Source organism: Peromyscus californicus, unplaced genomic scaffold (assembly GCF_007827085.1).
Source record: "Peromyscus californicus insignis strain IS unplaced genomic scaffold, ASM782708v3 Scaffold_19__1_contigs__length_69161282, whole genome shotgun sequence".
In the NCBI taxonomy this organism is placed as follows: Eukaryota; Metazoa; Chordata; class Mammalia; order Rodentia; family Cricetidae; genus Peromyscus; species Peromyscus californicus.
In genome coordinates, this window is record NW_026294491.1 from 4854750 (window position 1) to 4867770 (window position 13021).

The 13021-nt window shown below is 49.5% G+C and overlaps 1 protein-coding gene across 4 annotated transcripts in view; it reads left to right on the forward strand.

The window, feature by feature from the left end:
* Positions 1-13021, forward strand: part of Znf76 (zinc finger protein 76) — a 29069-nt gene that overhangs the window by 3816 nt on the left and 12232 nt on the right. For 3 of the 4 annotated variants that reach the window (XM_052744394.1, XM_052744395.1, XM_052744397.1), the window contains exon 2: positions 8995-9150. In XM_052744394.1, coding sequence (XP_052600354.1) covers positions 9078-9150 — 73 coding nt within the window. In that variant the 5' untranslated portion in view covers positions 8995-9077. Of the gene's footprint in view, positions 1-58; positions 1239-8994; positions 9151-13021 lie in introns of those variants that run through there. The other variant, XM_052744396.1, reaches the window with a different exon arrangement.

Below are 13021 nucleotides of genomic sequence, written 5' to 3' on the forward strand. Positions count from 1 at the left end.
AATATGACATTAAAGAACCATGCCCCAAAGTCTGTTCTGTGGGTCACCCGATTCCCAGTGTTGGTTGAGTAGCCGTGAACAGCAGGCGAGGCTGCAGAACTCTGTGGGTGAATTTCAGAAGGTGGTTACACCCTACGTTGCTTTTCTCTTTCTAGGGTACAGGACATAATCTGCCTTATGTGTGTCTTTTCTCCTCCACCAGCCTCCCTGTGATTTCCTTGAGAACAGAGGCTGGATCCTTTTATTTTCTGGCATCTTGATCTTCCCTGAGAAGGGAAGGAAGGAGAAGGCAGGAAGTCAATCTTTGCTTACTGCACTGAGTGAGCTCTGAAGGTCTGTGTCACCTGCAAGCAAGTGAAACTCATTCTGTAGCTGCATCCTCCTTCCCCAGAGCCCTCTACGCATGCTTCAGGTCAGACAGTTTGGAACTTAGATGCCTCTTTGTTTAGTCATTGTTCTGGTGAGGGAATTGATAATATTACTGGGCTTTTTGGTTAGTTGACTTTTGGGTACGTAAGCCCACAACAAATTGGTTGAGAAGATGCTAGACTCCAGGCAGGATGGCTCAGCAGGTAAAGAGCCTGATGTCCCGAGTTTGATCCCCAGGACCCATATAGTAGGAGAGGACTGACTCCTCCAAGTTGTCCTCTAACCCCCACACAGATGCCATGGCATGCTTGTGGTGTGAGTGCACCCACATGAAACAAATAAGCACAGTTCTAAAGGGGTGGTAGAATCCAGCGGTAAGGTCAGGAGCTGCCTTGTATAGACTTGTTTTCAAGAAAATGGCTACATGAACTGCTTAGGCTGGAGTAGAGGACAGGAAACCTCTCACTGGCTGCTTGTTGGACATTGTTGGGCCTGTGAAAGTTTTAATATTCTACTTTTCTGTGTGTTGGAAATCTACGTCAAGAGGTGGTGGTGGAGGAGGAGGAGTTAGATGAATATGTACAAATTTAGCACTGTTCCTCAGAAAACACCTCCAATCAAATGAGCCGCTATTACTGAATCGGGGCTTACCTAGACTAAGTAGAATATTTAGCTCTAACCTGTGTCTGACCTCTTCTGTTTGTGAGCTGTCAGAAGGCCACATGTAAAAATCAGCACTCTGCAGAAGTCTGTGCTGGTGGCCTGGGACCTGCACTATCCTAGCAACAAGAGCCTGTTGCCCTGGTGCAGTGTGGCGCCGGCTCACCGAGGCTGCTGGTGGTAAATAGCCGGACTGGATCTGGGAACAGGTGAGGCAGGGAGTGGGTACCTTCCTCCAGGGTGAGAGAGCCCCAGGCTCAACAAGGATCTTTCCCTTCTGACCTACTTGGAGATCCTAAGGGATGGGTGTTCATGCATTCACTGATCATCTATCCATCTGTCCGTCTGTCCATCCCATCCATTCTGTAAGTTAATTTGTCTGCTGTGTGCAGAGCACTTTTTTAGATGCTGCGGATAGAGGACTGAGTTTGCCCATTGGGGACCAGACAAGAGAGATAGATGATAAAGCAAACAGAACAATTGGAACCATTAAGTAGAGAAGAGAGCGTGGCCACGGTTCTTGTTTTAGACAGAGCGGCGAGGAACTTGTTGCTGAAAAGGTGACATTTGAGCAAAGACCTGAAAGAAATTAGAGATGAGCCTGGCATGTATCTGAGAGAAATTTATTTGTAACAGTAGACAAGCAAGCACAAAGGCCCTGAGGCAGAAATAAGCCTTGTATATTCCAAAAACACGAGGAGCCAGCCAGGATTGCTGTGCTACCAAAATGGCTGCATTCTGACGAGAAAAAGAGCAGGAGCTGTTGAGGTGGGGAGTAGATTGAGAGCAGATCTTGGGTCTCACAGGCCACCAGCCACTAGGCAGATAAGTGACATGATTTGGCTTATGTTCTGAAAGTGTACTCAAGCTGCTATGTTGAGAGTAAGCTGTATGGGGGCAGAGTGGAAGGACAGGCACTGATGGGGGTGCTCCTGCAGTGGGAACCGATGGGGGTGCTCCCGCAGCGGGAACCGATGGGGGTGCTCCCGCAGCGGGAACCGATGGGGGTGCTCCCGCAGCGGGAACCGATGGGGGTGTTCCCGCAGCGGGAACCGATGGGGGTGCTCCCGCAGCGGGAACCGATGGGGGTGCTCCCGTAGCGGGAACCGATGGGGGTGCTCCTGCAGTGGGAACCGATGGGGGTGCTCCTGCAGTGGGAACCGATGGGGATGTTCCTGCAGCGGGAACCGATGGGGGTGCTCCTGCAGCGGGAACTGATGGGGGTGCTCCTGCAGCGGGAACTGATGGGGGTGCTCCTGCAGTGGTCCAGAAAAGAAAAGTTGATGGCTTGGATCCGAAGTAAAGGAGAGAAAGTGTTGAATTATGGACTTAACTTTCAAAGAGGTACCAAAAGAGCCATGGATTGAATGTGGCCAGTAAAGATGTTGAGGACAGCCCCCATTTGTAGCCTGGGCAAGTGAAGGATGGAATTCCCACATGCTGGGGGAAAGAGTTTGGAACATCAGATTGAGAAGGGGAGATTAGGAATTCACTCCCCCCCCCCCCCCCCCCTGCAGACAGGGCTTCTCTGTGTAGCCCTGGCTGTCCTGGAACTCGCTTTTTAGACCAGGCTGGCCTTGAACTCAGAGAAGATCTACCTGCTTCTGCCTCCTGTGTGCTGAGTGCACCACCACACCTGGCTGGAATTCACCTTGCTTTTTCCCTCTGAAACAGGGTTTCTCTATGTAGCCCTGGCTGCCCACTTTAGCTGTGAGAGATTTTTAAACAGTCTAGTAGAGCTGTTGATAAGCTCAATCTGTGGGACCCTAGTAACTATCTACTTTCCCAGGACTAGGCAGCAGATGCACTTAGAAGGAAAATCTAGAGGTATAGGAGTCTGCCTGGGCCCTGCCGCCATGTGGCTGGGTGACCCTACCTTCCTGGCTTCCAGGAGTCTGCCTGGGCCTGCTGCCATGTGGCTGGGTGACCCCGCCTTCCTGGCTTCCCTTCTTTAAAGAACCACCTTAGGCTAGAAAGGACCTGTCATCTCAGCTCCCACTGTGGAGACTGATGAATTTCAGGCTCAGACTAAACAAGACAGCATGTCTGTGTTGTGGGAGCATGTTGGAGGCCGTACAGCCCTGCCTGGGCAGTGCATTGACAATAAATTTCCTCCTTCCTTGGTTCATAAAATAATAACCAGGGAGCACCTGTCATGTGTGAAGTGCTAATGCTACTTGAGGGTATGATTTGGGGGGCTATGAGTCTGCCCTCCTGGAGCACTGCAGATGGGCCATCAGTTAGTTTCACTACTAACAGGCATGAAGACCTCCAGTACCCACACAGAAAGCTGGATGCAGTCATGCGCATCTTTAGCTCCAGCACTGGGCAGGTGGAGACAGAAAGATCTGAAGAGCTCTAGCCAGTCAGTGAGTTTCTGGTTCCTGAGAGCCTGTCTCAAAAAGTAAGGTACAGAGTGATTGAGGAAGTCACCTGATGTCAGCCTCTAGCCCCTGACCTCCACACGCACTCAGACATGTGCACACATTGACACATATGTTTTTTAAGACTTAAAATATTCCATTGTAGGGGTGTTCAACAGTTTTCCTGTTGAGGACATCTGGGTTTCCATGAGTTAGGCAGCTTTGAGAGAACACATCCATAGGTTCACTTGGGTAAATAACAAGGAGCGTGATCACTGGAGGCTGCCAAACTGTCTTCCAAGTGGCTGTTCCCTCTGGCATTCCCAGCAGCAGAGGATGAGAGTTGATGTCCGTCCACATCCTCGGCCTGCATGTGATGCTGTCAGCGTTCTGGGGTTCACCCTTCTAATAGTCTCTCCTCGGTGCCAGCTGGTTTTCAGTTTCATGGCTCCTCTGTTGAGATGGCTCCTTAACTCGTTTGCCTTCTTTATTGTTTGGTTGAGACAGGGCTCACTCTGTAGACCAGGGTGGCTCTGAACTCCTGGGGATTCTCCTGTATGAGCCTTGTAAGTTAACAGCATAAGCTACCACACCCAGCTTGTGTCTGTGTTTTTAATATATTTCATAGATCTTTTATTAAAGTATTCCCCAGCTATTGGTTTTCCTAACGAGCTGTTATCCATTGTCTTTTTTTCCTTCTGAAGGTCAGAACTACTTTCCCTTTTTTTTGTTGTTGTTGATGTTGGTTTTTCGAGACAGGGTTTCTCTGTGTAGCCCTGGCTATCCTGGAACTCACTCTGTAGACCATTCTGGCCTCGAACTTACAAGAGATCCACCTGCCTCTGCCTCCCAAGTGCTGGGTTTAAAGGCATGCGCCACCACCACTGCCCAACCTTTCTCTTCCTTATTAAGATTTTGCACATTGTTCCACTTTGATGTCTTGATAAAATGGTGTGTTAAGGGAGTGCCCCTGTCCCTCCTGATTTGGATAGGATATGTCATTTTTCACGTAAGTGGCCCTTGTCAAGCCAATGGTGACCACAGCTGAATGCCTTGATCATTGCTCTGCTAATATTTTTGGGGTTTTTTTTCTTTTTTTAGGCAGGGTCTTGCTACATATCCCCTGGTGTTGTTAGAGTTTTTCTGCCTGGCCCACAGTCAGGGCAAGTCTCTCTCACCCGCCAGTCCCAAGCCGCTCAAACCCGATCAAGTAAACACAGAGACTTATTTTGGTTACAAACTGTATGGCCGTGGCAGGCTTCTTGCTAACTGTTCTTACAGCTTAAATTAATCCATTTCTATTAATCTATACCTTGCCACGTGGCTCGTGGCTTACCGGTACTTTACATCTTCCTTATCCTGATGGCGGCTGGCAGTGTCTCTTACTCAGCCTTCCACTTCCCAGCTCTATTCTCCTCCTTGTCCCGCCTATACTTCCTGCCTAGCCAATGGCCAATCAGTGATTTATTTATTGACCAATCAGCAACACATTTGACATACAGACCATCCCACAGTACCCTGGTAGAACATTTCCACTCAGAGTTGGCATAATTTCCAAAATGCCTTGATTCTAGACATTCCTGAACTAAAAGTGAGACTGAGGTCCACCATGATCATCATGCTGGTGCTCAGAAGTTGAGGTCTTAAAACTGCTTAAATGTGTAGCTGAGACTTCACTGTAGTTGAAATGAGTTCTGTTCTATAAGAATCGGGGCCTGCATTCCCTGCCCTTCACAACTGGAAATGATCCCCTCTGCTTAGTCACTCCATTTTCTGTGACTCGTTCACATCTCCACAGTGGCAATAGCCACGTCACCGTGTAAACGTGAGCTGACAGAGGTGTGTGCATAAGCTTTACATCTCAACTGAGCGATGCAATTTTCTGTTACCGATTTCCTGTTTTCTCTTTATTACTTAGAAAGCCACAGAATTAGGCCTGGGTCTTGATGTGCACTGAGGTCCTTTTCTGTAGTAACAAATGCAGAATCATTTTGTTAACACAGCTCTCCGAAATCTGTTTCTGATCTGTTTGCCCCTTGTCCCATCATGCTTGTCCCTCCTGGACTAACGTTTGTCATCTGTGAGGAGTTTGGATGTGGGCCAGATCAGATGCGGACCTGTGCATGGGGAGCAGCTCGAATGCACGGGTGCTCTCTAGTCTCCTGTCTTGCAGCACGAATGCACGGGTGCTCTCTAGTCGTCTCCTGTCTTTGTAGTGCGAATGCACGGGTGCTCTCTAGTCTCCTGTCTTGCAGTGCGAATGCACGGGTGCTCTCTAGTCTCCTGTCTTGTATCCCTTCTCTGTCGACTGTGATTTTCTGTATGCAGCTGACAGGTTCAATTCGTTTTCAGAAGTGGAGCACAGGACGTCGCCGGATGCTGCTTGGGGAAGTCGGGAGCGCTTGCTTTAGGCCTGGCATGTTGTTAGCACTCTTGTCCCACACCCCTTCCCAGCTCAGATCATAGCAGAGCTGCTCAACTGCACACCTTCTCCGTCCATCTAGAATCTGAAATGCCCAGTGCAGGCAGGACTGTCCAGACAGCCTCTGTGGTCGCTTGGGAGTTTAGTGTTCACTGCATAAGGGGATTCGCAATAAGTCATCATTTAAAGAAGGGAAAAGGAGGCTGTAGCTTACAGGGTAAAGGCAGATAGATGGCTCCAGTCAAGGCTCTCATCCCTTAAACTTGGTGTGCCAAGACTGCACAGCCCTGTAATCCTGCTATTCAGAAGGCAGAAGGATCACAAGTTCAGGACCATCCTGGACGACATAAATCATGTCTCAAGCAAAAGGAAGAAAGAAAAGGGGAAGGGAGAGACGAGGACTCTGCCAGCCCTGAGACCTCGTTCTCACCTGGGAAGTCACATGCTTTAGGAAGGCACTCAGACATGGGAGTTAGAGAGGGGCAGTGGCTGCTTCAAAGGTGTGTGCCAGGAGGAGGGAGGAGGAGGCCAAGTGATGCTCTGGGTGTAAGACCCAGTACAGGAAAGCAGGGGAGGAAGAGAGGGGGGAGAAAAGGAAGATAGATTTGCTTTTCTTACGGTCTGAGAAGGTCGTATTGGGAAATGTGCTCCCAGCTTTTCCTTCTCCCCCTGCCCCGTGGCAGACCGAGAAGGCTGGGGTGAGGCTGTGCCTTGAGTGCTGACTGTGCCCGATGCTTCATCAGTGGGACATGCGGAGGCCCATACAAGACTGGCCAGCCCGGCTTTGTCAGCGGCTGGTAGCTTTGGGACCTTGGGCAGATCACTTGATCTCCTAGCTTCAGTAGCTTCATCTGCAAGGGATTGTGTATGCTCCTCATAAAAGAGTCAGTGCAGACAGGATGTTGAGCACAGTTGGGGGTATGTCCGTCATCAATCCTGTTAGCCTGGGCAGGGGGAAGGAGCAGAGGGCCATCTGGGCCAATGGGTACGGAAGTAGATAAGGAGCTAAATCAAGACCAGAAGCCAGTTCTGCAGACACCACCCGCTTCCTTCATGAGGCAGGAATGAACTCAGAGCGCATCTTACTCCCGCACCTCAGAGCCTCCATTCTGGAGTGCCTGCCATGTGCTAGCGCTGTGCTGAGGGACAGCACTTACTCTCAGCCCTGAGTGACCTAGGGACAGTGTTACTGCTGTCCCATACGTGGTGTCTGTCCTTCATCTCTCACCCCGTGGTTATAGTAAAATGGGCTACAAACAGCTCTCTCCCGGACTAAGAGGGTGGGCGTTGAGGTTGTCGAATAGCGAAGACAAGCCAGGACCAGAGGCCTGAGATGGTGGGGCGGCTGTAGAGAGCTGGCTCAAGTGCCAGTTCCCAGAGGCTGTTTCCCTCGACCTCTCTGCGGCAGCCTTCGACAACCTCTTCAAAATGTATGTGTCCATGTTGCACAAGAGGTTTTTTGTTTTTAGTGACCTCGGCATTTTAAACCTCCAGGAGCACCTCTGCACTTAACAGAATAGTGTGAGCTCTCATTCCAGATCAGATGGCGTGGGTTCAAATCCTCCCCTCACACTTAGTAGCTGTGCAACCTTGAGCAAGTTGTTTGATGTCTTAGGACTAGACCATGAAATAGAGACAAATAGGGCCAGCGAGATGGCTCCCCATATAAAGGCACTGGCCACCAGCCTGAGTTCAGTCCCCAGAACCTGCGTGGTGAAGGAGAACACCACCTCCCTCAAGTTGTCCTCTGAGCTCTGCGTGCGCACGCACACAGAGAAAATAAAATGTGTTTAAACTGGGGAACAGAATGGTACCAGAATGTAGAGATGTGGACGTGTGATGTCCTTGTTGTCCCATTAACCCTCAGCAGTGTGTGCTTCTGGCAGGTGCTGATGCTGTTCCCTGGAGAACAGAGCATTCAGTAAATGTCTGTGGACTCAGTGACCGAGTTGTTCCAGTGAAGATGCTAAGCTTGGGATGGAGCGTCACAGCCAGCGTGTCACAGATGGGCTATAGTTACGCCAAGATACTGATCTCAACCCTTGAGGTTGCCAAAGCCCCAGCTTCTCACTTCTGGCTTCATGTGACATGTGTTGTGACATATAAACATCCTCTGGGTACACCAATATGAAACAGTCATCTGGGAGGGTGTGAGGATAAAGCAGGCAGTCTGGGAGAGTCTTAATAAGGACCACCAAGATGGCTGTGTGGGAAAAGTCACTTGCAATCAATATGACCTGAGTTTGATACCTGGAACCCACACGATGGAAGGTCGGAACCAACTCCTGAAAGTTGTCAATATGTAAGAATAGATCCCTCTTTATAAAAAAAAGAGAATTTTACCTAGACTACAGCAGAGGCCGAGGGTTCCTGGCAGGTCGCAGTGTGGGGGTCCACAGTGGACCCTGCTCCACGCTGCTGGGACACAGTGAGTCACTCCTGCGTGCAGCCTACAGCATGAGGGGCTGGAGCAGCCACCCTGAGCCAGAAGAGCCCTGGGTGGAACATGGGTGACGCTTACAGTAAGTGGTGAAGAAGGTGAGCCCAGGGCTGTGAGCGCAAGGAAGAGGAGGGTCCCGGCTTCTCAGGAAGCCATTGGGCCTTAGTCAGGGAAGCCGCAGATTGAGGTTTGTGCTCTTGGTTTTCTCAAATGTCATCCTCACAGCCTGTTAGAAACAAATCAGAAGCGGGTGGGTCTTTATCTGAGGACATGGGTAGGAGGTTCTGAGCACTGAGAAGTGGTGCTGGCCCCAGAGAGGACAGTCCTCAGGGATGACCTGCCACTGTGTGGATGGAGGTGCCATCTGTGGAGTGGGGACAGTGTGAATTCTGTTAGGGACTTCCTTATTCCTCAAGGACGGTCAACAATGCCAGAGGATGGATGTGTCTGAGCGCAGGAAAGATGCTTAATAAGCACAGAGAAGCAGCAGGGAGGCTGCCTGCCTACAGCCTCTGATGGAGTGAGTTTCAAAGGGTTTGGGTCAGCGGACTTTTACTTCACAAGCAGCTTGACTGGCATGCGTCTGTGCTCACCATTTAGAGCGTCGTGTGTATATTTTGTACCCTCTCCATAGGAACCAACTTAGTTATCTGAAATGTGTCTGTGTTCTTGGCTGGCTTCATTAAGTGCGGCAGGAGGAAGCTGTGAAAGTTTTTACATGACATTGTCCATTTTCTCAGATTGGTGACCCAGAAGGAAATCTCTGACCTCAGTGGTGGCCAGAAGCCAACTTCATGTCTGAAGACACAAGTGACAGCTTGTCATGGAAAGCTTGGGGCTGCAGACGGTGACCCTGAGTGACGGGACGACAGCCTACGTCCAGCAAGCTGTCAAAGGTGAGTGTGGCCAGGGCCGTCAGAATCCTGAGCCTCAGCCACCTCCAGGAGCCTCACTGCCCTCCTCTCCTGCCTGCTTGCCCCCACCCGGGACAGCATGTGTGGGAGGGTCTTGTGTGTATTTGATGAAAGAGAACTCCTTAGAATAAATACTGTGGGACGGATGAGCACGTGCTCGCTGAGGCCTCCTGCTTTCAGACACAACTGTTCCAGTCTGTGCGTGCTTCCTAGAAGAAGGCAGTTGACCATCTTGATTCAAGAAAGTGTAAGCCTTGGACTGTCTTCCTGAGCCTCCACCATGTACGAGATAGCCTAGGTTCAGAAGGGGACACCAAGCATGTGGCTTGTGCCTTAATGTCCGACACCAGTGGGCACCAGAAATAAAAATGTCGGGTTCACAAAGATTTGATTTGCAGATAAGTAACAGGTTCTTCGGTAGTATAAGTATATCCTCAGATTTCATGGGGCATGTGTTTCTAATCATAGGATTAAATACTAAAAAAATTCTCCATAGTACTTAAGAATAGGCTGGGGAGCTGGAGGGGTGCTCAGTCAGAGAAGACCTGAGCTGGGTTCCCAGCACCTATGCTGGGCAGCCCACAACTGCCAGTAACTCCAGCTCCAGGGGATCCACACCCTCTTCTGGTCTCTGAAGTTACCCATATACACACAGCACCCCACCCCCATGTACATATATACCTAAATAAAAGTAAAAGTAACCCAAAAAAATTAAAAATTAAAAAATTTAAAAAATAAACCAAAAACCCTGGCGGTGGTGGTGCATGCCTTTAATCCTAGCATTCGGAAGGCAGAGGCAGGCAGATCTTTGTGAGCTTGAGGCCAGTTTGGTCTACAGAGTGAGTTCCAGGACAAGCAGAGCTACACAGAGAAACCCTGTTTCGGAGGAAAAAAAAAAAAAGATAAAATTAAATTTTAAGAAGCTTTAAGAACAGATGAGGTATCCCTTACGCAAATGTTTGGGACCAGACATGTGTCAGTTTTGGAGACTTGGGTTTGGAATGTTTGCATAAATTTAGCCTGCACATTCCTAATTTAAAGCTCATTAGAATTTCAGGCATTACAGATTTTAGATTTTCAGATGAGGGATACTCACAATGAAAGTCTGTTGTTTGTTTGAAATTCAGACTCACAGATGTGCTGCATCTGGCACCCTCCCTCCTCTATCAAGGAAGTTCAAATCAAGGAGAGCATAGAGCTGGCAGGGAGTACTGTTGGGCACAGGGGCCTTTGGGTAGGGTGCACCTCCTTTCTTCTACATTCTCAAACATGCCCTGTAACGCCAATTCCTAAATGGTCTTATAATAAAAACCCGGGGCTAGATATTGGGGTAAATGCTGAAAGATCAGAGAGACAAAGGAACAGGCCACAGCTCACCTCACCAACTCCATGAATTCTCTGACTGAGTGTCTCTGAGTCCTCACCCAAAAGGCTCCCGCCAAAAAAGCCTCTAGGAAAGGAAGGCTTCGGCCAAAAAGGCTTTAGTTCCTGTCTCCTCGCGCCTTATATACCTTTCTCCGCCCTGCCATTAAAGGTGTGTGTGCTTTCCAGTACTGGGATTAAAGCTGTGTGCCACCACTGCCTGGCTAGGTTTTCTCTCCTAGACTGAGTCAATCTCATGCAGTCCAGGGTAGCTTTGAACTCACAGAGATCCAGACAGATCTCTGCCTCCTGGGTGCTAGGATTAAAGGTGTGTGCCACCCCTGCCTGGCCTCTGTATTTAATCTAGTGACTTGTTCTGTCCTCTGATCTTTAGGTAAATTGTATTCGGGTACACAATATATCACCATAGCGTCCTATGCTGTCTTGTCTTCCTTGGACAGGAACACTGCCTCCTCCTACCTTTTCTAGATTCTGTGAGCATTGCTGTCCTTATGGCTGTGTTGCTGCCTTCCATTTCAATGCATGGCTAAGAAAATTTCCATGCCTAGGTTTACAGATGCCTTGTTTATTTTTTCATTTAAAATTGTTTCCTTTTTTATTTGTTTGTTTATTGTTGGGTTTTGTTTTGTTTTGTTTTTGAGACAGGGTTTCTCTGTGTAGTCCTGCCTGTCCTGGAACTCACTCTGTAGCCTCCTGAGCTCTGGGATTAAAGGTGTGCGCCACCACATCCAGCCTAAAATTTTATTTCTTGATAATGATGTAAGACACCCCCCGATGCCATCAGTAAGCTCTTAAGCACGTGGCCAGGCTTCTGGGAGGCCTGTTACAAACTGTCTGTTGTTTGTGTTCTTTGTAGGATGTTCTCTTGGGAAGGTGTTTTCCCTACAATTCTTCTAAAGTCCCCACCCTCTGACCCTCCTTAGGAGTCCTGTCCCTCTGGTGACGTCTGTGAGAGGAAGAATTTAGGTGGGGCTGTGTTTCTCCTCACACCGTTACTTCCCTTTCGTCAGACTGCCACACAGAGTTAGCAGTTGAAGGAATCAGGCAGTTGTGAGCCGGGCACACCCTCTCAGCTCTGCACTGGGGGACTGAGACACGCCTGGGCTGCAGAGCAGGGCCCTGTCTCCAAAGAACAGAAGGGCAGAGACCAGAGCTCCCTGGCCCAAGAAGCCACTCCCCTGCACCTTCCTTCCTAAGTCAGGGCTTTGCCTGCTCCACTCTCCGTGTCTTTCTCCAGCGTTCTTCTCGGGTCTGGCCCCTGCCTCCTCCATTGCGCTGCAGTGTGTGCACATGTGTGTGCACTTACTCCCATGCACACACACAAATACATGTAATTTAAAAACAATTCCTCCATCAAAATAATTAGTCTTTTACTTTTAAATTCAGCCTTTCTCAGAATCTTAGGACATGGACAATATTCTTTGCCAGAATGTGTCATGAATGGCCCTCCAATCCGTTTCCCACTAGAGTTCCTGTGCCCCTCTGAAACCACGGGAGCCTGGTCTCAACTGACCACTTCCTCTTGGCATCCTGGGCTTCCGAACACCCACAGGAACTGCTCATTAAGTTTTGCTTACAGCAGCCTAAGGTTTTTCCAGCTTGCCTCTCCAGACTTTCCAAAGTCCTCCCACAGAAAGTTCCCGCGCCTTAAGATCCACACTGTCCACACAGCCAGCAGCCCACTTCCCTGATACCAGTTTTCTGTGTGAGTTCTTTTGCCTGCTGTGGTGAAGACCTGACATGAGTGACAGGAAGGAAGAAAGGCTGAGTTTGATTCACGGTTTGAAGGTGGCCCCTCCATGGTCATTTGACCTCATGCAGACAGGAGCCTGTGGGTGGTGGGAGGGACCCGTTCACCACATGGCAGACAGGAAGGAGGAAGTGAGGCAGAAACGGGCCAAGGAAAACACAAGCACACCACCTGACCCCCAGGGACCTACTTCTTCCAACCAGGCCCACCTCCTATAGTTTCCAGAACTTTCCAAAATAGGAGGGCATTTGCTATTCAAGGTTGTGTACAGCTACATAACTGGTGAGTCACAGCTGTGCTGTGCATAATCCATCATTTATAACAGAACCCAAGAAGGCTCCCTCTAGGGTTAAGTTTGGGGGTTTCCCGGTGGAGAAATGTCAGCAGATGAGTGAGTCAGAAGAAGCCAGCTGGCGTTTCTCCTGACTTACAGGACTCAAGGTCCTAAGCAGGAAACGTGGAGAGAGAAAGAAGCAAACACATCTCTTGCGTGAACTTGTCAGTTTCCATGTCTTTCTTCCTGTCCTCACTCCTTTCCTCTTTCTGGCCTTCCGAGAGGATGACGTAAGCAGGGAGCACTTGAGTCTAATTCCAAGCGCCACCCAGACACGGTGGCTCATTCCTGCGAGCCCAGAACTTGGGCGGTGAAAGCAGGAGGGTGGGAGGAAGGCAAGGTTACCCACAGCTCCGTAATGGTGGTGAGGCCAGCCTGGGCAACAC